This window comes from Colias philodice, chromosome 14 (assembly GCF_061535455.1).
Source record: "Colias philodice isolate Cphi_HAF_F1 chromosome 14, ilColPhil1 Martin Lab GWU primary, whole genome shotgun sequence".
Taxonomy (NCBI): Eukaryota; Metazoa; Arthropoda; class Insecta; order Lepidoptera; family Pieridae; genus Colias; species Colias philodice.
This window is the reverse complement of record NC_143099.1, coordinates 4,485,265-4,511,317: the sequence shown is the minus strand read 5'-3', so window position 1 is coordinate 4,511,317 and position 26,053 is coordinate 4,485,265. Positions and strand designations below refer to the sequence as shown.

Sequence of the window (26,053 nt, the reverse complement as noted above, 5' to 3'; positions counted from 1 at the left end):
GATAAGCGCTTATAAGTTTCAAGCTTTCTTTCTGAATACGCCCTTACACTTGCAAGTTGCTGTCAGACAGACTGTCGGACACACGTCGGACAGTTCTTGCGGAAGTTTACTTGCAGATGGAAACGCGGCCTTAAGTGTAAATATCACAGATAATAATAATACGGTATTCTTCTGAAAATCTTGACTACGACGACCTCGGACGACGACTATGAACGTAGACAGAGGATCCAATTGGTTTCTCTGTCTACGACTATGAACATGAAAATACTCAGACACACGTACTATGACATTGACTTTTGGTGTTTGACTTTGACGTTATTCTACAAGTCACTGATTACGATTTACGAACACAGAGCAAGACACAGCAACACAGCAAGTAATTTACGAATAACAATTTACGTGCAATTTATACTTTCTTCAATATTTTCTGTAATAAACTAATTAGATTGGTTTCACATTATTACTGTATTCGTTATTCATATTAATTAAATAATTTTTAATTACAAACCATGGATCCGTTTATTATTGCAGCTATAATTAGTGCTGTAGTTATTATAATCCTATCAATTGCCTTTTTACGAGTGTCACAAGTAAACACAAAACGTAAGTATTCTGTGAAACATGGTAGTACCAACTACCAATATTTAAAATAATTTTATGGCTAATAAATAGTTTCCTTCAGCTGCTGCGCGACCGAGAGCAGTAGCCCAAAGAGATGGAGGCCCTGGAAGAGTACAAGCTGTCAGAAACCAGCGCGCCAGAATGAGAGCAAATGGTAAGAAAATATTATATTGTTCAACTGAACTGAATATATAATTAGTAATTACTAAGGTAATAATTTATTTACAGCTGCAAGACATGCTGCACCTCTTGATGAAGACGCTAATGTTGCTGATGATATGGATGAAGAAGGTATACCAGAAAGCCCAGCCGTTGAAATTGATGATAAAATGGGTGCAAAGGTAACAAATTGCAATTGTTATATTTAAATTTATGAAGAAATATTATGTTATATTGGTGTTGTTATATTTTATACAATTAGCTTATACCTAATGAATTTATAAAAACGGTTTAAATAGTTTTCAGTTATTATTCATTGTTATTGTCTTCAGATTCTACTCAATATTTCACTTTTCAAGATTCATATTGGTTTAATAAATATTTATTTCAGAAACGTGCCAAAATGGAAGCTAAAATGGAAAAGAAAAAAGCAAGAGAAGCGGAAGAGAAGATGAGAGAACTAAAAAAGAAGAAAGACCAAGAGTTAGAAGAAGAACGCAAAAAGTTGGAAGAAAAGAAACAGGTATGTTATATCTTCATAATTGTAAATTTCTAAATTTAAATGACACAGACATTACCAAGATACATAACAGACAAAGCACAAAACTTGAAACAAACAATATCCTAAATGCTAATCTCATTGGAGATTTTTTTTAATATTAACTAGCTTACCGCCCGCGGCTTCGCCCGCTTTGTCTAAAACCTAATAAATTATATACTAAAACCTTCTACCAACCTATCTATTAAAAAAACCACATCAAAATCCGTTGCATAGTTTTTAGCCACGTATTCATTACTAAACATTTGTTAATAAACACTGTTAATAAACAATGTTTCATCATCTCTGTAAACAGTTTATAATCAGTTCATAAACATAGGTGATGAAACATTGTTTATGATACATGTTTCCGTGCTCCCCACTACGAGTGGAGAGCAAGACGAATCATCTAGTTTATAAACAAAAGTCAACAGGTGTGGACGTGTTTTGCGCGAGTTTATAAACATGTTTATAAACATGTAAGCAGCAGAAAGCATCACTACCTCCTCGGGCGACATCCTGTGAACAACTGACAAGTGTGGACGGCCAAGTTTCAGAAACATGTGTTTATTGTAAACTTGTTTAACGCTAGTCATAAACAGTTTATCAACAAATGTTTACTAATGAATACATGGCTTTAAAGATTTAAGCATACAAAGGGACATAGGGACAGAGAAAGCGACTTTATTTTATACTATGTAGTGATATCGATTTTAGGAAGAAGAAAGAAAAGCAGAGGAAGCTGAAAGGAAAGCAGAAGAGGAGAGAAAGAAGAAAGAACAAGAAGAGTATGAAGCCATGAAAGCTGCATTTAGTGTTGAAGGTGAGGGATATGACGAAAATGATGAGGAAGATGCAGCTAATCGTCTTCGGGACTTCATTGAATATATCAAGGTGAGAAATGAATACCCATTTAAGTAGGTTAATTTGATTTATCAATTTTATAACCTCTGCCACATGTCCAATAAAAAAAGCAATAGATGACATTATCATGTATGACAAACACACCACCACCCTTTATAAGTTACTCTATGCACACCACATATTATTCTAGAGAATATTATATCCTTTATTGTGTCATTTTTAAAGTCGTTGTTTCAGCCGTGGATTAAAAAGTTTTATTTTTAAAGAGTTAATTATTTAGTATTTAGGTTATTTATTATGCAAACTGCTTACTTGGAAGACAGTTTGGTTGAAAGCGGAATTAAATAGTTATATCCTTATTTTCAGACTCAAAAGGTTGTTTTACTGGAAGATTTAGCAGCTCACTTCAAACTCAAAACGCAAGCTACTATTGATAGAATTACTGATATGCAAGCATCAGGTGAACTAACTGGTGTTATTGACGACAGAGGAAAGTTCATTTATATTGCCCAAGCTGAGCTTGAAGCTGTCGCTAAATTTATTAAACAAAGGGGGCGTGTATCCATTTCAGAGCTGGCAGAATGTAGTAATCAATTGATCAATCTTAATCCTGTCCCTGTTGTTACATAATATTTTTTATTTATACTTCATTTCGACTCAAATAAATACATAATATATTTTTATCACATACCTAATATATTTTTTTCAAAAGTTACAAAATATGCAGAATTCTAAATTAATATGTATCTTCATGTTTTATTTTTAAAGAATAATAAGTTATACTAATTGTTAAACTAAATATAAGAGATTTATACAAGAAAAAATGCAAGTTTGTTAAATAAAAAGTTTATTAAAAATGCAAACATGAAAAATTATTCACTTATTTCATAACCAAACATATCTCTTCCTTTCTCCAGAAGTATTAAACTAGACTCTTTGATTCTTTCTAATACTTCTTGAAGCTTAGCTTTTGTAAATACTTTGTACAAACAACGATTTTCAGATGCAATTAGGTCACTTAATTTGACTGCTTCTTTGTGATTTTCAACATCATCATTACTTTGTAAAATTTTCAATATCAAAATAATAACTTCTGGTATGCACAATCTTCTAAGTGTATCCAATTGCTTTAATCTTTCTTCTTTTTCATCTTGTGTGAAATTGGGTGATGATGTGCTATCATTTTCATCTTGAAGCCATCCTCCTGGGAAAAGCAACACATTGTAAAGGAGCGTCTTAGTGTGCCGAGACTGGTGCAGTACAGCATTTTTCCATCTTGTCTTTTGCTGTTCAACATGTGCACATTGTTGTTCATGATGCACTTTATCTGAAAAAGACGCATCTGGAGGTAATGGATCTACATCTTTTGGCTGACCACTGATGAAATGTCTGTACCAAGTTGCAAAACCTTCCAGAGCTTCTAAATATGCTTTAAGGCATAAATATTCTCTTAATTCTGAAGAACTAGAGCTAATTTTGCCCATAAAATCAGAAAACATACTTTTAACACTTGATAAACAAGTTATTGCTGCATCAGTGTTTCCAATGAATATAAATGTCCGAACCATTGCATTGCTTAACCACAATCCTTCCACTGCTTGATTGGAAAGAAGGGCCAGCCATTCTAAAGATCTTATCACTTTTGTTATTAAGCTTTTATCCTTTTCAGTAGCGGTTGCTTGTGTTAATGTGACATCAACATTTCCATAACCTTGTTGGATGTCTGTTATGGATTTTTTGATAGCCATTCTGGCAGATGCAGCGACATCAATTCCAGCAGTTAATCCAGCTTTAACAACATCTGGTCTATTCTCACTTTTATGAATTCTATCCATGAATTCAGAAAATAGAATTATTTGTTTGTCAGTTGGCACTGTAGATGTGTAGAATGCTATTAGTTCTGGAAATTCACAAGCACCTTCAATCAAATTATCAATTAATCGAGAAACATATTTTTCCAAAATCATATCTCCAATATCATGTTGAGGATCTTTACCCATCTGACGCAAAATTAATATTAGATGGGCAAGGAATCTTACAAATCTATCTTCAGCGCTGTTAAGCCATTGTAGGGAATCTTGCATTATTGATCTGATATGGCCCAACATTAGATATCTTTGACAAGTTTGATAGTTGGATTCTTTCTTACCATCCAACAATGACTTGACTGCACTGAACATTTGTTGCAATGATTGTTCAGCAGAAGGCAACTCTGATTGTAACAGTTCTAAAACTTCTGGTGATGTAGTATTTGCTTCTGCTGTTGCATAGTGTTCATGTAAGAATTTGTCCACTCTTGTTTCTATTTGAGCTCTCAAATGGGCCCATAATAAATCTTCCCAGTTACCTTGACAAGCTGGGAGAGCTCTTTGCAAATGGCCACATAGAATACCAACAGTTGCCCTATAATGTAAATTCTCAGAAGTGTCATTAGCTATAGCCAGAGCACACCATTTCCAAAGATCTCTAGACTTGTTTCCACTTGATTCTATATCAGCTTCTGAATCTTCTATTTGAGAATAATGAGGAAGCTTCCATCCTTGCAACACAGCAGCTCTCCAAGCCTGTCCTGCATTTATGCACAGTGATACAGCTTCATTCAATTTCCCACATCGAACTTCTGTAAAGACTCTTTTACATAAATCACTGTCATCTTTCATATCATCAGAGTGTATCGTTTTATTTTGACGTCTGGGTGCATCTGGGTCCATATTGGTAATCATACTCTTATTTCTTTCTTTATTAAATAAACTTGTGCCAAGAAGTAATTGATGTAGCGTATTACCCCAATGAATATTGTGTGCGATAACTGGAGCTGCTGTTCTTGTAACTTCAACTTGTTGAGCAGCTGTGGCTTCTAACCAGTCAACTAATAACTGCAGAAGACGTATTTCAGAGTCACTTTGATACAGGGCATTAACTAAGGTTTGTTGAGATAGTGTTGACTGAGCGAGGATACTTTCAAATGATTCTGGCTGTTCAATCAATGAATCAGCATATAAACAATGAAGAAGTTTCCAAGTATTTGCTTCTTCGGCTAACCAATAATTTTGTACACTATACCGATTCCATGGCTCCACCAACTCAAGAGAATCACAGCAAGCTTGAGCTAACCTACCCAAAGTATCCAAAACATCGCTAGGTCGACTCGATTGGATTATTTCAAAAAATACTTCACTCAATCCATTGCCCGCTGTACCAGTATTAACAACGATTGAGGATTCATCTAAAATTTGTCGGAGACTGGTATCGTTTAAAGTTTTGAAATAAGAGGATTCGTTGAGTATTGGAGTTAGATTAAGAGTGTCGTCTTTAGCTGCAAGTTGTCGCACACGACTACTTTTTAAAGGAGTGTGTTGCGTCGAATGTAGTATGCTTTTATTAAAACTCATATTTATCCTTATATTATTAATTTTGCTGATTTATGTAGAAATAAACGATCACATTTAGAGGCGCGAATTAACTGGCAAAATTCCGGATTCCGGTCATAAATTGACTATGACATTTGACCATTAAATGTCAAACGTTCTACAGATTAAATAATATTTATTAACAGATAAAAAAAACATTTTTGTAAGAAATTTAAAATATTGTTAGAATTTTTAAATGAATCCTGTGAAATATACCGCAGAATTCTGTTACAGATTTAACGAACATGAACCATCAAGGTAGTAGGCACTTAAAAATAATACAGGAAATATTCACAATTTAAATCACATTAAATAATGTCTACAGTCTCAAAATCTCAAATTATTTTTCTTCTTACGGAAGTAGCGGGCAGCAGGAAAAGTTCCTTTGGGTAATAAGTTTATTTTGTAATTTGTATCATTAGGTATTTAAATGACAATAATTATATAATATATATTCTAGTAATATTCCTCCACAGAATACTTCCTCATAAAGTTTATTGGAGCCCCCTATATTCATTTTATTTTTCAAAGTTCTAGTGAAATATTTTAATTTGTCATCAGCATTCAGCACCACTCGTCATATAGGTATTTATATTTTTGAAAACATATTTTTACTTTGCACTAATAAATATTATTACAGAAATCTTTAAACTTAATATTTAAACTCCTTAAATATAATTAATTTTTTTAGGACATGCATGCCTTCATATCAGTGCGTCAATATTTATATGGTTTAATTCAATGTCGTTTTAAATTTAGTATTTTTTTTTTACTTTACATTTTTACCTCACTGTGCATAATAAAGTTTTGATGGAGTTAAGTTACATTTCATGTAAAACACAGTAAGTTATCAATAGGTACTATATTTTTGTGGCCAGTATCTTTTATTATTTAAAATAATAAATATACTTAGTAAGGTACCTACTGAAATTTAACTTTAAGGATTTTATAGCATGAAATTTTTAATGGTACAACCTTATTCACCTTAAACATGATTATTTTTATTTTCAAATGTTTCTTAATTGTATCTTTCTTTTGCAATATATTAAATTACATTTAAAACTATAAGTTAACTTAATAAACCACAATTTTAGGATTGAATGGAAGATGACTAAGAGACATTCATATTAATCTCTTTAAAATAAATAAATTTGAAATTAATATTTATAAAATAAATCAATCATCTCCTAAAGACGAAAGAGAATTAAATAAATCATCTCCTAGACAGCCAGTAAGAATAATTTTGAAAAATTCATTCCGATATCCAATATCTGAAAGAACTAATAAATAGGAGAGGTAAGTGCTTTATCAAGATTTTTTACAGTACATGTATGCATCATTTCATTTTCTCAACTTGAAAAAGTAAGAATTTCTTAGGAAAATTGACACTTCGCAGATAGTGGGATTTAGGGGACAACTCAAACAGACCACAGGACACTTTTTTCATATATTTTGTTGCGGACACTTCTTCAGCAAATTCGTCCTACATCTACATGTGTTTGGTGCGTTCATACAAAATATATAAAAAATAAGTGTCAAGTCGCTATCGCTGGCTACCAGTGGCTGTGGTGGCACATTTGCACCGACCATAATTGTCTTGACAAGTTATTTATAAACAAATATATATAAGTATGTATAAGAATATTTTTATTCCTTTTTATTTAAAGGGAGCCTAGAAGAAGTGACCAGAATTGTCATTGAATTGTATTTGATCAAAAATTAATAATAAATGAAAGTTTTGGGTGTTGCGAAACATAGATATAGATATTATTTTTGTCCAAGATAGACCTTCCTGAATGTATTTTTATACATATATAATCATAATATTATGTCTATTATATTATGTATTACCTATATAATCATATTAGGCAATTATTGAATAGATACAATTGATATTAATAACTTTATTAAAAAAAATAAGAATGATTCAAACCATAGTTGAAAATTGTTATTTAAAAAGTGCTTTTATTTTTAGTGATAAAATGCCTTTTATAAAATACTTAATTTATTGTATGTATAGTAAAATTAATAATGTATGTGGGAAATAAGATCACAAGTACATAAGAAATGTACATATTATTTAATAAAGCTCCTATGATACCTATGTATGGGATAACTTAAATTTTCATATAAATAAAAGCAGTATGTACATATAAAACAAAGCATCAACTTTTTTTTTGTTGAGTTAATAATTTACAAACATAAGTAAGTATGTATTCTTTTTCAAAATTTAGTTGTGGTGTAAACTTGTATAATAATGAACTTTTACATTAAGATTAACTAATAGAAACAGTAAAAGGTACTTTATATTTATTAATTAGGGGATGTTTATTATATTCATGTAGGATGCCTACAGATTGGTTCATAAAACACTTGTGAGTAGTGACATTTGTTTCATTTTTTTTTTGGTAAAGAACTTTTGTCAAACAACTGTCATTTACTCAAATATTTCTCATCAACAAATTTATTATTATTGGGAAGATTCAGCATTATTATTCATTTTTAGGGAAGAAGATAAAGTGAAGATGGCTGTTATTGGGTCTATTTCACTTGTGAAGAAATATCATTGTTCATCTCTGAGCTCATTGGTAGATTTGGAACCAAGGTAATTATTAAATTTTTGTTTAAAATAGCAGAAAACTAAAAATTTTAATAAACCTAAGTCTTATATTTTGTAAATAAAACATAAGATGTGTGTTTTCATTTTGCAATAATTATGGCATAATTCAATTTTATTATATAGGTATAATATCAATCAATGGGTTTAAAAAGTTTAATGACCAGTAAAGTCCTGTTCAAAATTTTACTAGCTCTTCAAGTATTTTAATAAGTATTGCATAATAATTGATGCTCTATATAGTTGTAATAGTTTTTAAATCCATTTAACTAATACTAATAATTCTACCCTAGCATACAGTTGAATATACTTAGTCCAATGACTATTACAATAATTAATATCATGATTCTAAGTGATTTCTTGTTTCACAATTTAAAAAGAAACGAATATTAATTATATAAATTATATACGTATATTAAATACAAGCATTACAGGCACAGTGATCCGCGTGGTACCTATTTCATGAAATTAGAAATTTAAATATACCTTTTTTGACCTAACTAAACATATACATAATATAAAACAGAACCATATTAATATGAATTATTATGTGTAGATAAGACATGCGCCCAATATTATTTATAATAAAGATTAATTAATATTGTGATTAGACAATTTTGTTCGTAAAAATTTTAATCTACGATTACGATACGATTTACGAAGAACATTGATCAACATTCAACGTGTTACGTGACAGTTATTAGAACGAAAGCCGTATGGCGTATAATGAAACGTAAAGCATTTACGATGCATACGCTAATAGTTTAGATTCTCATTCATATTATTTTGATACATCATATTATATAACAATATTTAAACTTGTGTATATTATTTTAATTTTTAGTAAACACGGATTTTCTTCTATGATAATTTTAATTTATTTTACAAGTAACCACTACTTATCATATTATAGGCTCCGTAAATGTCATCTTTTCACAATGAGTACCTATTTAATATAACCAAAATACTTATTGTTTTATTAAAATTTTATTAAATTTTATTGTAGTTAATGAAAAAAAGCACAATAATTATACAATAGATATTTCACAACAATTACCTACACTGGAATTAATCCATATTATTCCATTGTTATGGTAAAGCGTGGCGATGTTGAAATTGGTATCATTTGAAATACTTTTTAGTTTTAATTAAATAAAAATAAATTTATGTTATTATAATATGTACTTAAAAATTAATTATTTGATTTATTTTTGATTATTTATATTTATAGGCGAAAGAAAGTTTCATAACTTTTTAAAGGATTGCATATTTGACTTTACCGCGCAAGTACTAATTTGGAATCGTATTTTCCATCTCTTTTTTACATTCAGAACTCTCAGTGCTTCTAATCTAGCGTTTGGTGCGGTTTACTCCAGTGGGTCGACACTTAGAACATCGTTTTGGTTAGGATTCCATTATCAAGCAATTTTAAACTTCATTCAATTGACATAGAGTTCAAATTATTTTGTACTTTTCCAAGACCTAAGGGCGAGTCTGGCATGCCAACATTTAGAAAAAATAAAAATATTTCTAATGTTGGCCTCTCCGATGTAATCATATATTATAAGATTTAATATTTTAGTTTTAATTATTTATTATTATTTCTTCTTTTTTTTTAAACCTTATTTTTGTACATTTTAATTTTAAGCTAGTACATTTATAAATTATTTCTTTCTTTCTTCGATTTCTTGTCAATGGTTAAGACTTAAGCATAGACAACGTCTTGATGTTGATTCGTTGTTTGTTAATTTGAATTCAAAATGGCGTTTTATTTTGTTTTGGTGGAAGTTAAACAAAATTTGTTCTTCATAAATCGTAGATTTTGTTATTTACTCAGTTAATCAAAGTGTACATTGAATTTGTTAATTTGTAGTATTTCTGCCAAAAGTGAAAAAAGAAGAAAAAGTGTTATGTGTAAACAATGTTAAAATCTTTGTGTGTACTTAATAATTATTTGATTTATGACTTAATATTTGCAATATGTACCCAATGACTGTTCTATAAGGAAGATAAAACATAATAATTACATAACAATTTATGAGAAAACTTCTCTATTACGTCATGTTCTGGCTGTAGAATCAATTGGAGAGATATTATTATGTCCAAAGAAAACAACGGCTTCTTCATATACAATTCCAATATGGCGATCCGAACGGCAACGATATATTATTGGTATCGAAATTTAGAACGAGATTTTAAAATAGAAATCCCGCAAAATGTTTCAAGGAAAAGTATAAAATGTGAATCAACTGTATTCACATAATATTTAAGCCGTTAACCGAATTAAGTCCTACATGCCTAAATAAAGATATTCAGCAAAATTCAAATGGTGTTACTTATAATGGTGTTAATTAACCATTTTTGCCTATTATAGTGAGTTTTAATATTATATAAAAATGTTATTATATAATTATAAATATTATATTCTAATAAACTTATTGATCTACATTGTTGGTGTTTTATTTTTAATTTCCTATAAATTTGAATAAGGATGATAATTAGTAGTGATGTTACCCAGCATCGAAAATTTTATCGATATCGATATGAAGTTTTATCGATAATATGCACTCAAAAAGACATCACTAGCACGTCAACTTTTAAATGTTGGCAGCAATGTATGTCATTTTTGACGTAAGTGAGCTTATGTTGGTATATAAGATTCGCCCTTAGCCAATACATGCATATGTGTGCGTGAGCTCGAAATCAAAGTACTGAGTGCCGTCTCTTACTATATTACTTGCTCTGTGGTTTACTCTGTCGTCTGTATTTCGTCACTAGATTTGAGAATCAACTCGGTAAAATATAGTGTTTTTGAGAGCTATTCCGCCATTGTTATTTAAAAATGCATTTGTCACTATCAATTCTAGTTGCGATTTAGTGGTTATGTGTGTAAAGCTTCTATAAAAAATAAGCATCCCACAAAAGTGTTCTAAGTGAATCGTTTCCTGTTCCATTTCGTACAGAAAGTAGAAACAAGCAACTGCGAAGGCTAGCGTACTTCTTGTTATCACGTGGGTCTCTTTTTAAATAATGTTGATGAGACATGATATTTGTGTATATATTGTGCTGTTTAGTTTGCGACCAATGCGATGTTGCTGCCTTCAATAGAACCGGCTTGTAATCATTTTATCATTGTTTTTTCAGAAGCGCGCGGAACACAATCAAACGAAGTCCCGCAATACGGCTTTTGGAAGCCGGCGGGAATCATATACGAAGAATGACTATTGTGAAAAGTGCAGTGCAGTGTTATATAGTGTTAATTTAGTGAACGGTAGTGCAAAAGGGCGTTACATAAGGTCGAAATGATAGAAAAAGGGAGCCCGCCCTGACGCGTTCAGCGCCGGCGTCCGCGGCGGGCGGCGCTTGTGTCATGGCCCCGGCGCTCACAGTGGCACCACAAGCGACTCATTACGACGTGGTCGACGAGACCGAGAAACTAGCCCACCGAAGACGGGCCCTTGCGTCCGTCAATAACCTCTCGACACACATGGAGGACGACGATATGGGACTCCAGAACCAACCCAGTTTGGCGAAAGATTCGCAAGAGATGGAGCAGATCCTAGTTGATCTAGGCAGCAGTGATATTGTACAAGCTGATTTACTCCAAGCAATCAAAACACTGGAAAGTGGAGGTGATGCATTATCTACAGGTGATCCAGATGCTATATTTCCCTTATCAGGCTTTGATTTGGCTGAGACTGCAGACTCTGAAGGTGATGCGACCGAAGATAAAATAAAGTTATTACAAGCACGGTTAGAGCGTAGATGTGCATTTTTGTTGAGGCGATTGAGAATATTGCAGGCAAGATCTTTGGGAAAAAGAATAGCCGAAGAAGCAACTCAAACATTTGAGAAATGTACACGTGGTGCCAGAAAGGATGGGGGGGGAAGGCCAATGGGATTAAAGGCATTTTTAAAAAGAATAGAGACTACTTCAGCACTACAGGCAAGTGCAGCATCAAGAACGGTTGTAGGGCCTAAGTATTATAATCCTGGTACATCTAAAGGTGATGTCACAAGGTCAGCCTCTTTGGGCATCCCATCAGGGACTCTTACTGGCCTTGAAGATACAGCAGGAGCCCTACGTTCACATTTATCAGTTGTTAAACATCAATTGGATTCTGATGCTACCGAGTCATCATCAGGTGCGGAGAGTAATGATGAAGCAGTATCATACAACAATCAACACCAACAACATATGCCCATGTGAGTTTATGTGCATTTATTTATATTTATAGCATTACTGAAGGTCAAAGTTTAGGTACTTTTATTAATTCTAATGTTATTAGTTAATTCATGTTTATACTAAATCTTATTTATTATTGTGCATTCAGCATAACAACTCAATTCATTTGTAGTATGATCATATTAAATGACCAAAAACTATTGCTATATCATATTATAAAATATAAAACTAATATTTGAATTCATCTCAAATGAGATTTATATATTATATGCTTTTTGTAAAGACTTATCAATATATGCATCCTGATACCACAAGGTAAATTGGCTGACATTTACATTTACCTGTGATGGTTATTTTAACTAAGTCAGGAATGTTATGCAGCTTACACATGTTCATTTTTTGTTAGTATGCTCCAGTAAAGCCTTCTGTGCTGTTTTTCTCTTAGAATAAGTTTTGTTTGTATTTTATGTATTTTGGCAGCACAATAAAGAGTATAAATAAATAAATAAATAAATAAATTTTGTATGCCACATAGCTCATCTCACATATAAACTGGACAGATTTAATATTTTAATGTTTCAAGGTAACTAAAAAGTTTTTCTGTGTATAGAACTTACTTTAGATATAAATAGCAAGATTATCAACCATGGTTTGTTTCAATCATCCCACTTAATATGTTTAAGGATAAAAAATTATATACAGGAAATTGGTTATTGGTTATTAGACTCGTTCATACTTGATTCTGAGTTCCATTAATTTGTTACATTATAAATCTGTTATCATTGATTCTTTATCAGACTATAACTAATAAGTGCTTTTATTCATAACTTTTGTGTATAACTTATTCATATGTATTTTAATATGAAGCATTTTATAATGCTCTTACACAAAATGGATTTATTATTCCTCATATTTATTGCACTGTTATTATTTACTAGAGGTCCGCCCCGGCTTCGCCCGTGGTACTTATTTCGCAATAAAAGGTAGCCTATGTCCTTTCTCGGGTATCAAAATATCTCCATACAAAATTTCATGCAAATTGGTTTAGTAGTTTAGGCGTGATTGAGTAACAGACAGACAGACAGAGTTACTTTTGCATTTATAATATTAGTATGGATATGCTCATCATAACTTTTGTGTTTGACTTATTCATATGTTTAATATGAAGCATTTTATAATGCTCTTACACAAAATGGATTTATTATTCCTCATATTTATTATAACTCATATATATTGCACTGTTATTATTTATTAATTTAATATTTCAGTGAGAATCGAGCACTGTGGTCTTGGCAAAGAAAGCGTGCGTCAATTGCTTCTCGCTGGTGTTGGTTGCAAGCACAGGTTCAAGAGTTGGAATACAAGATACGCCAGCATAATGATCTGCATAAGCAGGTATGCAGTCACATTATTGAAGTGAAAACTTCTTTAGCGGAGTTGAGCACTTTTTCTGTAATGGGTATAAAATCTTAAACTCGCGTCAGGACACGTGACCTGATCGAAAAAGCGTAAGACGGATACCATTCCAAAATATCAAACATGCTTAATGTTAATAATCAAGTTTTCACTTCTGCCGGCACTCCCGGAGTGCAACCCGTCTTTTTTTTTTGTGTGTGTGATGTGTGTATCCCATCTTTTTACATTATGATTGAATATCTGTCTGAATGTTAACAGTTAAACCATATGGATTTTAACATGATATTTAACTGCTTAAAAAAAACATATCTCCTTAGGTTTGCTTAGCGAATGGGCATTTATATGTTACTAGCAGCTCCGGTAGATGTTATTCTGTCCTCTTACGTTTTTTCGCTTCATAAGAACCTTCCTTGTGCATTAAAAAAACGAGCCATACTCGAGTATTACCCTGAGCAGCACATTTTGGCCATTCATTTTTATTTAAATAGACCAAGTCAAAGCTCATAAGAATTTTAATAATATTTGTTTAATAGAAAAGCAATACATTATCAGTTTGATTATTTGTTGATTGTTCTAGAGAAAAGACATTCAAACCTGGGTTTTTTAAAAAATTCCAAAAATTATTTTTATTTATCAAATTGATAGTGTATGTTTGCTTAATATTTGGGCAGTTTAGTGAATAAATATGTTCAATGATTCAGTCAGGATTATATCTGATATCTGACACCTTGAACAACTTACAACTTGTATGATACAGTATTATAACATTCACATGTCAAGGTCATTGTTATGGTATTTGGTAATTATGGAGAGCTTTTTATATAAAGTCCATTACAATTATTATTATACCTTTATGTAAATTAAACAGAACAGACAGAATATTAACAATTGAATTATAAATATGGTATGGTATATATAAATAATTTAGAGGGAAGAAAAACATATAACAAACTACATATTTGTAATCATCTCTATTAAGTGTTTAATTGTTCTTTAAATTAAATAATGAAATTACATTCTAAAATTTTTAATTACTGTTTTTTGAAAACATAATTCTGCAGTATAGTTTGAATCATGTATTATTAAATTTAATCTTATCACATCATAAAGCTGCTATATATTTGGGTCGGACGTTAACCTTTGCTTAAGTTACTGTCGGTTATAATAGAATGATTGGAAGGAATAAGTATAATTTATGTGATCAAATTCTTATATTAAAAGGTATCCTGTTATCCCACTTTTTGTCCAGTTTTATGTGATTGCTTAAAGAACCAAATATACAATGAAGTAGAAACAATGAGATATAAAGGAAATGCTACAATTTAAAACCTGTAACCTAAGAACTAATAGTATTAGATATCAGTTGATATAATTTCATCATATCATTCAATATAATGTAAAATAGAGATTTAAGTTGGTATTCTTACTAAAATAACTCCTTTGTTGTTTATCCCCATCAACATCGCGTCCTTGGCCTATATGTGTATGATTCATGAATGTATAAATTATTTTGTCGTATATTTGCCGATTTGCGTCTCTTACAAAATACGCAACTATTGAATAATAAGCTTTGCATTTGTTTTTGATGTACAGATATATTGTATGAATTTGTGGCTATAATCATTTTTGGTATTTTAAAACGAATATTCATTGAAAAATTGCATTCATTGAAAAATTGCATTGAATTCTTATCTATATTTTGAAAGTGCATTATATTGATGTGTAAAATAGTTTAATTATAAATAAATTTTGTGTCAATAAACCTTTTTTCTTTTTAAATACCAGAGACGTTACTCTAAAAATCTAAATCTGACATCTATGGTCCGGGAGCCAGCAGCAGATTTTATGACCAAGTTCCTCTCAAGCGGTAATTAGTAAAATGCATCAAAGTATAGTATTATGAAGCCTCGTGAACGTCAGCTGGAACTCGGTTGGGGGGAAGAGCGGTTGTAGCCTCCCGTATCAGCTGACGGTTTTTCCACCAAGATACAGCCAGCTGACATATATATTTATCCACAGTTACATATAAGGTATCATCAGGTAAATTTTTGTTTGAGAGGAAATAACGGAAAATAAATTTTTCTTTAAATTTAACTTTCATGTTCGAGACACCAGCTGACGTATAATACACCATAATAATATACCATGTTGTAACCAGCTGACTATTTTTTTTCGTTGTGATATTGGGTTAGCTACAATTTGACAAATTTTTAGCTGAGAGGAAATGAATGAATGAATGTATTTTTTTCCTATGTGCGTGGGAGGCACCCCCCCAACCGAGCGCCAGCTGACGTTCACGAGGCTTTATAATACTATACTCTCATGCGTCTGACGAATTATCTCTTGAGAGGAAATAGTTAACCAAATTTGCACCTGGCTCCCTAACCACTAGAATTGAATGCATTGATTACTTGTGAATAAAAATCATCATAAATTAATAAATGTGTTTCAAGTTCGATTGACAAATGTTTCAAGTCAGTATCGATTAATTCACTTTAATCAATGTTTTTAAGCAGGTTACCTCTCTTCGAAGATAAAATTGATAGACGTCAAATGTTGCCTATTAAATTGGCTCGACAATCTCATTTTTGCATTTCATCTCAAATTATAGATTTTTATACAATACAAACAAACAAAAAGTGAAAGTGGTGAAGTGAAAGTGTTGTGTGAAACATTAAAGTTAAATTCATGTCATTGCAGGTACGCGAAGCGAAGGGTCGCGTAGAGTTGGAAGGTGAGCCGGTGGGCTACGAAGGGAGCTTGCCCGGCGACGACTCGCCGAGCACGTGTGCCCGAGTGCGACCCCTGCGGAGGGACACGTTCAAGAAACGGAAACTGCTACAAATGCACAATTTACATTTAGCAACTAATAAAGCGGCGAAACCGTCGGATGTAAAGTGAGTAGCGTGATGTTTTATAAAATTCAGCTAAATAGGTAAATGTTTTTTTAGACTGTAGTATAGTGCACTATAAGTGATATTGGTACATTAAGCATTTAATAAATTTACATATTTTATTTGAGAAATTAAAATTAAAATATTTTTATTTTCCTGGAATATAGTTTTTTGCTGTATGTTACATTCTAGTAAAGAATTTAGAATTGCTTGATATAATTGCTTATTTATTATTATTACATGATAAATGTTTTCACTCTCACTACTTTGTACTACAGTGTAAACATTGTATTGTACAATATTATATGGGTCAGAAGCATTTAAGATAATAAATCATAATTAAGTCGGTTGATAATAATTGTTTTCCATGCTTTAAAAATAAAAACAAATATTTGTATTTTGTATTATTTCCTGTGTTCCTACTGCTGGGACATGGGCCTCCCTTAAGGGATGTGTGTGTGGTTAATCTATCCCAACTAATAATAGTTATTAAAGATAAAAGATTTGATGTGTTTTTTTGTATAATTAAGCCAAAAACTAATTGAACAATATTATATAATGGGCCCTGGATGGAAAGTACCTAATATACTGCAAATTGTGTACGTTCGCGTCACTAAACGTTTTACACTCTTATTAACAGGTTGCCTGGTAGAGATTGCTGTTCAGCAATAAGGCCGCCTTTTGTACAAATGATGCCTTATTGTGATTTTGTTCTTTTTTTCTGCTTTGTCCATACATGTTTGTACAATGAAGTATAATAAATAAATAAATAAATAACGTTGCAGGTGCAGCTGCCAGCATCCGATAGAGTCGTGCGGGGTGTGCACGGGGCGCGCGGAGGCGACGCAGCCGGCGCCGCCGTTCTGCACGCTCGCGCCGGCGCAGCGACGCGCGCTCGTCGATCCCGCGTACCACCCGGTGTTGAGCGATGTGCAGGGTATGTATACAATAAGTTATATTGTGGTTCCTCAGCGTCTGCAGTGATTGGGAATAATAAGTCAGACCTATCTTATTTCAAGTATTATTAACAATTAATAATCATACTTCTTCATCACCACACCATGTATGTACCATGAATTGATATGATTGAAAGCTTTAAATTTTTTAAAGTGATTAGCAGTTTACATGTTATATATCTGTATACAAGGACATCCGTTTGCTACTAAACATATAACATCAAACATGTAACTATTTACAATTGCATCATTGCAGACATCCCGGCGTCGGTGCACATGAGCGCGCTGACGTCACGCTCGTGGTTCCGCGCGCGCTTCAAGTCGTACCGCGGCGCGCACCACGCGGCAACCGCGCGCCCCGCGCCAACCAGCGCCGAGCCGCGCAGCGCCAAGAAGCACCCCACACGTGAGTGCATGTGTTATATGTAATGGAAAATGTACCACGATACATGAAAACACCGCGAATATTAGTTTGAAACTATAATAAAAATAAAGGTTGTCATACATATTAATTACTAAAAAATGGAAACAAGATAGATTACCACACCACTTACAATAATTCATTCATTCTACGATTCCGCCAAGCATAACTAGCAAGCATATATTTGGTATTGTTAAGCCATTTTTTTTTCGAACATTATGAGCTTTTTTTACGTGCTAACGTATAGCAATACGTGACCATACGTGTGCCTGCCGCATGACGTTGCCGTTTTGCTACACAGCGGAACGGCAACATCGCACACACGGCTCGGCTTGTGAGGAGAAGCGACTGCGTGCGTCGGCCACGCATATGTTAACGTCACGCATCAGCCCCCCTAGACAAGTGGCTTTCTATTAGTGTAAAGTTCAATAGAATAGATTATGAATGTATGAGATTGACGTTTGATTACGACGACGACGACGATTGATTACGTCAATCTCATACATTCATAATCTATTCTATTGAACTTTACGCTAATAGAAAGCCACTTGTCTAATGGGGCTGGTCTGGAATCTCTTACAGTGTCATGCGTGTTGCACGCATTGCATTTGGTGTGTTCCGCAATTAAAACATCAATTTTCAGTTTTTATGAAATGTGGAATTCTTAGAAAAAAAGGCGTATGAAATGACACGTTTTTGTTGTAGAATAAAATAAAAATAATCCATTGTAGACACAAAGGGTATCCCCAATTATCGTTCTTTGCGTGGCGGTTTTGTGTCGTATGTTTTCTCTGACAGCTAAATAACCATTCTCAATTTATAATAATACTAGCGACCCGCCCCGGCTTCGCACGGGTGCAATGCTGATACTAAATACACTACAGAAAAATTGTGAACGTTGTATAGGTATAAAAATATAGCGGCCCGCTCTGGCATCGCAATTCGCACGGGTATAAAATACATAGCCGGGCGGCCGCAAACGCTACGTCCCGCAATTTTTAAATCTGTAATATCTTCGAAAATATTCACTTAAATCATGCGGTGTAAAGGGCCATATAGATCTATATTAAATGAACAATGTATCCATGGTATTTAATTGCTTAAGGATTAATGCTGTATTGGTTAAAATCGCTTCGAAAATTAGCCATTATTTGTCGTAAAAAGTAAATGACAAAAAAAAGTTATTGTGGGTTATCCATAAGAGATAGACATATACCATCGCGGACTTTTCTGTAGACCTTTTCAATGTGTATAATACTTAGTACATTATTTTGATAAAACTCGTAGGGTTCAGCCTGCGTTTGCAATGTAAGCGGAATAAATGTAATTTTTTACGACATCACATTAGAAACCTCAAAAATAACAGTACTTCTCCACTACTTAATGGATATTATTATACATATAAACCTTCCTCTTGAATCATTCTATCTATTAAAAAAAACCGCATCAAAATCCGTTGCGTAGTTTCAAAGATTTAAGCGTACAAAGGGACATAGGGACATAGGGACAGGGAAAGCGACTTTGTTTTATACTATGTAGTGATTTAAATCAATATGGCTGTCATGATAATTATTAAGTATCCAGTTTCTCATCTAATTTTGACCATTCTTGAATTGCAGGATTGAAACGTGGTCGACCACCTTTATCCAGGAAAGTTAAAGAGCGTGATCGGGATGACGACACTTCTACGTCAGGACAAGAAAGGTAATAAATTACATAAAATATTGTATAGTCTTATGAAAATAATCTACACAAAGTGTATCTCGAATATTGTTTGTTAGTTGATAAATTTATTAGTTAATTAACATAACAAGCAACAAATTAACAAGTAAGAATCGTTACGAATTTCAATTTATCCTGGTTGTTATGTTTAGGTACATTTTCGTTTCAGTAAGGAAGCTCTAAACTGACTATTTTAATGAAAACAAAAATAGATATTTCGTAAATTCGATTAATTTGCTTTGTTGTTACATCACACCCCGGACACTCCATACAAAATTATCGTTTTGACAGTCACACTGTAGAGAGTCTCTACACACATTTGCAGGCTCTACTAGAGACTGCAAATGTGTGTGTTAACGCTTTATGGTTGGCACATTTGTGACTAGCGTAAAAAAAATCGCGTTTTTCTGATGAAATACATCCGTAAACAGCACAATACCTAACCATTTTCTACGAAAAGCGATAATCACAAATCCAAAATAATTGTGCGGGGTGAGGTAAAAGTTTAATTTTGGCGGGAGGCGGAGTGTCCGTTCTGTAGCGTTTAGCTACTATTATGTATTATGTGATTACATCAAAAATCAATCCTAAATAAATGTTTCTTGTCATTAAAGGGGTCGCGGCAGACCGAGTACAGAGTCGCGAGGTTGGCGCCGGCAGTCCTACGACATTGATAACATCGTCATTCCGCAGAGCATAGCGGCCAACACGAGACCCGAGATACTTATGTATAAGGAGATTATAACGCCCAAGTATGTATATCACTACATTACATAGTATAAAACAAAGTCGCTTTCTCTGTCCCTTTGTCCCTTTGTATGCTTAAATCTTTAAAACTACGCAACGGATTTTGATGCGGTTTTTTTAAATAGATAAAGTGATTCAAGAGGAAGGTAACGGACAAAGCGGGCGAAGCCGCGGGCGGTTAGCTAGTCTCTGTATAATTTTCTTTAAAAAAACAGATAAAAATAATGCCGATAAAAATTTAATTTATGAGGCTAGAATATGCTGTGTATTAATTATGTTTAATATCTATTACTATTCTATTGATACAAAGTATTAATTAAATTAAATCTAATTCGCCTTATAATGGTCAGAAAGGGATAAAATTTTAATGAGAGCAACTAAAAGGTACTAGCTTTCAATAAATAAATAATCATTAATATCGGAATAGAAATATAATTTCCAACTTCCATTAAATGCTGTATAAAAGTAATAAAATTAATGTATTGTTATTTTTTATAGGTGGCGTGTTATGGATATACCTGTACCGAAAATGAACAATGGAGTTTCTAATTCAAGTCACGCCTTAACAGAAGAGAGTGATGTGAGTAATTAATAACCCATGCATATATTATTTAGACATTTAATTAAATTCCAGGAACTCTAAATAATATTAATGGCGATACAGGATCTAAATAATTACTTATACATATGTATAATAATGTGACTAGCCTAATCCACATTTTAGAAATATCTGTCTTCTTTAAAACTTTCTAAACTTTTCGTAAAGTTTAGAAGCAACGTTACATACGCAACAATAGCTGATTTTAATTAATCTAATTACTATCCCTTTGGTTATTCTTTAACTTTAAGAAAAGTTTATGCCCAATCACTTTCAATTTTCCATTGGGGCTTGAAAGGATTAATTATAATAAATAATTCATGTGTGCATTATCATACATAAAATGTATGCGTGTACTAGAGTACACACGTAAGAAGTGAAACTTCTTTATGACCTTATTTAAAAAAAAAAATTTACTATATAATATATATGCGATTTTACAGAAATACGTCAATCACGCGTGGTAGGGATAAAAACAAGATGGCGCGTAACGAAAAAATGTTACACTAAATTTTTTCCAACCCCCGATAAAGAAGTTTCACTTCAATAAATAATTCATGTGTGCATTATCGTACAATAATCATAATAAAATTAATTTCCAGGAGGAGGATATATCTGAAGAGACGGTACAAGAGCGACACAAACGCGCAGAAACCGACGAGCGGAACAGATATCTGCGCAAACAACGCACGAGACGAACAAACACGGAAACGGACCAATCACAACAGAACACCATCAACCATCAGAGTCAACAGAATACACAACAGCAACGAAATATACAACAGCAACAGAATACACAACAGCAACAAAATATACAGCGGCAACAGAATACACAACAGCAACAAAATATACAACAGCAACAAAATATACAGCAGCAACAGAATACACAACAGCAACAGAATACACATCAACAACGGAGGTCGAGATCACAAGTACAGTCGCAGGCGCATTCCCAAGCGCAAAATGTGCATTCAAACTCTTCGAATGATGAGGTAATTATAATATTTGTGCTGCTTTATATGCTATTATACAGGGTTAGTTTTCAATGACCAGCCAAAATTTAAAATTAAGATCTAGATATTAAACCAACTTGGCACATTTGAAATATTATTGTCGAATAAAAAAAATAAAAAATAATAGCATTCATTTGAAAATGTCTTAAAAATTTCCTAAATCGTAAACACGAGATAAGCTTATTGAGAATCAATGCACTTGTGTGCGTGCGCGCATCGCCATATTTATGTGTGTGCTAACTTCTACCTATCTAGGTTGTTGAACTGAATTGTGCTTTTGTAATGTCCACACGTTCGCTTTTTAGTGGCGGACAGGAATGAAATCTAATTAAAAAAAAAACGTTTTTTTTTTCATTAGATCGAAAATGTTATTGATTCTGAACCATTTCTGAAAATTTGGCCGATCATTGAAAACTAACCCTGTAGGTCATAGTTCGTCATTTTTTGTTTCATTTGGGTCTATAACTTTTTATAATATTAAAATGCAATGCAAAGAATGTGTAATTATTAAAATATAGAAATATATGACAAAATAATTATCTTTATCACAGACCGAGAGGCCTTACACGCCTCGACAGTTTCCGCTACCGGACGACATGTACCAAGACATGTTAGCGGTAATGCCGGAGCCCTATCTGAGTAGCCCGGAGCCTTCGCCCCCGAGAATGGAGGAAATAGAAGAATCCAGTACATTATCACCAATGTCCCCGCTAATGTTTGAAGGTGATGACCCTGATGATGGCGAATGGGACCCCAGTGTTGAGAAAACTGAACGCAGAAAGAGTTCGTTCAGATAATATTAGAGATTTTAAGTTTTTATTATACAGAAGTTTTGGGTTTGGTTCTAAGATTTTATACTATAAATTACAGTTTGATACTTTATTAATATCCAATGAAATAAAAGTCCAGTACATATAAAAGTCGAGTCCAGTACATTATCACCAATGTCCCCGCTAATGTTTGAAGGTGATGACCCTGATGATGGGGAATGGGACCCCAGTGTTTTGAAAACTGAACGCAGAAAGAGTTCGTTCAGGTAATATTAGTAGTAGAGATTTTAAGTTTTTGACGTGACAACGTCTTATACAATTCATATACATAGTAGTCTTTGGTCTTATAAATTGGTTTGCCGGGTGACACTTCAAGAAACTGCGTTACGCTCCGCTCACGTTATGCGCTCACAATGAGAGCGAGTGAAAGGCACGCGGGCATGGTTAGCCCGCCTAAGAGCGAGAGAGACAGACATAAAAAGTCGTTGTCACGTAAAACTTTCGCCCGTATACCGACTTTACAGGCAACCAATTTTTTAATCAGTTTGTTTTGGGTTTGGTTCTAAGATTTTATAAATATAAATTACAGTTTGATACTTTATTTCCAATGGAATAAAAGGTTTATTGGCTTGGTGGACCTATTTGCATGCAATTTTATTGGGTTTTTAGTATAAACAGATACGCAAATCATTTCAGCTTTTATATCATTTACGTTTATTACATGATTTGATGAGAACGAAATGAAGCTTTTTTCCAAATTTGTTTGTTTTGAGTTTGTTTAAGTTTTAACATAGCTTTAATGTTAAGGTGTAAGAGGTTAACTTATGTAAATTTTTAATTAATGTAAATTTATCGAATCTGTTAGACAAGGTGTACCCTTACATTCCTTAGTTCCGATGTAAATAAACTTGTATATTTTTAACGTAATATTATTGAGGAGGGATGCCTTTTAGTGAAAAATTTGCATTTGGTTTTATATTTTTCCAGTGAGCTCTATTAAACATTACTTAAAACAATATGAGTGTAAGTTATCATTATTGAGGTATACTTTACTTGCAAGTCATACTAAAATCACTTTAATGTATAGATTATAGACATTTAATATTCATTTTTTATATTTTGCAATTGGAGCTTAAAATAAAGTATTTTTTCAGTTCAGCTAATTAATATGGAACTACATCTGATATCAAATAAATTTACTTACAATTACAGCGTTTTTGCCAATAGCCTTTGAAATTATAATTTTAAATTGATGTTTATAGCGTAGTGTTTTCCCTACAGCCTTTGTAATTGAGTGTTAAAGAAAGTATTAAGAATTATTAGATGGTGTAATATAAAGTTGTAAGCGCCCGGAACGCAAAGCGATGTAAATATGTAATCGGGCACTGAAGGCAACTAATAGACTGGTTATAATAATTTGAATCTCTAAGAGAATTCATTTCACACTTGCGCTCAGTTACTTCAATTACCTACCTACCAAGAAGCTTATATCTAATACACTGGAGATTTCAGTATGAACATTAACTTGTAACAAGAAAATATGACCTTGAATGACGCCTGTATGTTTTTTTATCCCTTTCACACCTAATTTGCCAAGGTTGGTGTGAAAGGGATAAAAAAATACAGGCGTCATTCCATGTCATATTTTCTTGTTACAAGTTAATGTTCATACTGAAATCTCAAGTGTATTAGATATAAGCTTCTTGCTACCTACACACGGTTCATGTAGACACATTTCAAAACATTTTGTAAATATAATTCACCTCGCTTTTAGTATGTACATAAGTTTTTCATTTAATTTTCCTATGTGATAGTCACATGTTTAGTACAAGATTTAAGGGACAGTTAATAAAAACACTTATATGTACCATAAATCAAATTTATATTTCTGTTTGATTAAACGAAATTTTCAACTATACTTAATTTCCTTTAACAACATAAAGGACAGTTTCTCAGCCAATATTTGCATTTGTTAAAAAAGTTTTGAGTAAGATGAAGTGTTATTTTTAATGTCTAATATTAATCGTTTGAAAAGAAGCCAAAGTCTTCTTGTTAGTTAGATTGTAAGTTAGTTAAGAATTTAAATGGATTGAAGATGAACGCTTGAAAATGTTGTATATGTTTAGTATGCAGAATAAAAATTTAATTGACAAAACAGGAATTTCAATTTATTTTCATCCCTTCCCTATTCTTATAAGTTTAAATAATTCGTCGTAATATAGGCGTAATTACAAAATGTCAACTTTACATGACAGTTTTTTGTGTTACTGAGTTTTTAAATTTATACTTGTGTCCTTACTCCACAAAGATTTTGAAAATATATAAATTGAAATAATAGCATGATCACGGAGTACATCCATGGAGGCATATTCAATAAGGTTTGGTTTCACATATAGAACGTAAATACAATGGAAAAAAGTATATCAATTTTTCATCAAAATTATTTCACTATATACCTGTGCACGTAAGGACGAAGTAGACGGAGCGCAGGAAACGGCGCTTGATCAGACGTCCCTTCCCAAACCGTCCAGTGTCCACTGTCCACACAATCTCAAACATTTATAATTTATTTACACTACTAACTACTAGACTTCTACAAGCACTTTTGAACATAGTTTTACCATTTATCATCGTTATTTTTCCATTGAATTTACGGTCTATAATCGAAACCAAACCAATACTCATTATCGGATGTTAATTGTTACTTTTGTAGGTACTCAAACGGTGCTTACAATTTATGGTGACATAGTCACATAGATAAATAAATATTATAGGACATTATTAAACAAATAATCTTTATATATAAAACTCAAAGGTGACTGATATAGTGATCTATCAACGCACACCCCAAACCACTCGACGTATCGGGCTGAAATTTGGCATGCAGGTAGATGTTAGGAGTTAGGACGTAGGCATCCGCTAAGAAAGGATTTACCGAAATTCTTGCGGGAACGGGGATGCACGTACAAAGTCGTGGGCGGAAGCTAGTATCCTATAATATTAGATAATTAAATAGATGGTGTTTACTTCGTTCAATAGAGGTTAAAAAATTTCTCTATGTTAAATGATAAAGAAAATCAATTCATTGACTATAAATAAAACAAGATTTCTTTCAGTATTT

At 32.7% G+C, this 26,053-nt stretch overlaps 3 protein-coding genes across 9 annotated transcripts; 2 read left to right on the top strand and 1 right to left on the bottom strand.

Moving 5' to 3' along the window:
- The first annotated feature begins 329 nt into the window (after window positions 1–329).
- Ddrgk1 (DDRGK domain containing 1) lies at window positions 330–3,054 on the top strand. Its single transcript, XM_089703524.1, has 6 exons — window positions 330–603; window positions 683–775; window positions 850–962; window positions 1,172–1,303; window positions 2,036–2,212; window positions 2,549–3,054. Exons 1-6 carry the CDS (start codon window positions 510–512, stop codon window positions 2,810–2,812), a joined length of 873 nt encoding a protein of 290 aa, XP_089559650.1. The 5' UTR covers window positions 330–509; the 3' UTR covers window positions 2,813–3,054.
- Window positions 3,019–5,685, bottom strand: Nup107 (nuclear pore complex protein Nup107). Its single transcript, XM_089703522.1, has one exon. It carries the CDS (start codon window positions 5,572–5,574, stop codon window positions 3,055–3,057), a length of 2,520 nt encoding a protein of 839 aa, XP_089559648.1. The 5' UTR covers window positions 5,575–5,685; the 3' UTR covers window positions 3,019–3,054.
- Window positions 5,686–5,822: 137 nt separating this feature from the next.
- LOC149482777 (KAT8 regulatory NSL complex subunit 1-like) lies at window positions 5,823–25,093 on the top strand. 7 transcript variants are annotated; one of them, XM_089703516.1, is made up of 14 exons: window positions 5,823–5,981; window positions 6,069–6,177; window positions 6,687–6,888; window positions 8,099–8,197; window positions 11,354–12,415; window positions 13,664–13,790; window positions 16,512–16,708; window positions 17,491–17,642; window positions 17,918–18,067; window positions 19,702–19,786; window positions 20,419–20,556; window positions 21,050–21,131; window positions 21,752–22,141; window positions 22,714–25,093. In XM_089703516.1, the coding sequence occupies exons 5-14, from the start codon at window positions 11,580–11,582 to the stop codon at window positions 22,957–22,959; spliced, it is 2,403 nt and encodes an 800-aa protein (XP_089559642.1). In that variant the 5' UTR covers window positions 5,823–5,981; window positions 6,069–6,177; window positions 6,687–6,888; window positions 8,099–8,197; window positions 11,354–11,579; the 3' UTR covers window positions 22,960–25,093. The 7 variants fall into 7 exon arrangements, with proteins under 7 accessions (XP_089559642.1, XP_089559645.1, XP_089559641.1 ...); XM_089703519.1 differs by lacking the exon at window positions 6,687–6,888; XM_089703517.1 differs by lacking the exons at window positions 5,823–5,981; window positions 6,069–6,177 and adding an exon at window positions 6,293–6,434.
- Window positions 25,094–26,053: the final 960 nt, after the last annotated feature.

Coding starts and splice junctions, on each gene's coding strand:
- Ddrgk1 (XM_089703524.1), top strand. CDS start 510: ATGGATCCGTTTATTATTGCAGCTATAATTAGTGCTGTAGTTATTATA. Junction 604..682: donor GTCACAAGTAAACACAAAAC/GTAAGTATTCTG, acceptor AGTTTCCTTCAG/CTGCTGCGCGACCGAGAGCA. Junction 963..1,171: donor ATGATAAAATGGGTGCAAAG/GTAACAAATTGC, acceptor TATTTATTTCAG/AAACGTGCCAAAATGGAAGC.
- LOC149482777 (XM_089703519.1), top strand. CDS start 11,580: ATGGCCCCGGCGCTCACAGTGGCACCACAAGCGACTCATTACGACGTG. Junction 17,643..17,917: donor GGTGTTGAGCGATGTGCAGG/GTATGTATACAA, acceptor GCATCATTGCAG/ACATCCCGGCGTCGGTGCAC. Junction 19,787..20,418: donor TCTACGTCAGGACAAGAAAG/GTAATAAATTAC, acceptor TTGTCATTAAAG/GGGTCGCGGCAGACCGAGTA.
- Nup107 (XM_089703522.1), bottom strand. CDS start 5,574: ATGAGTTTTAATAAAAGCATACTACATTCGACGCAACACACTCCTTTA.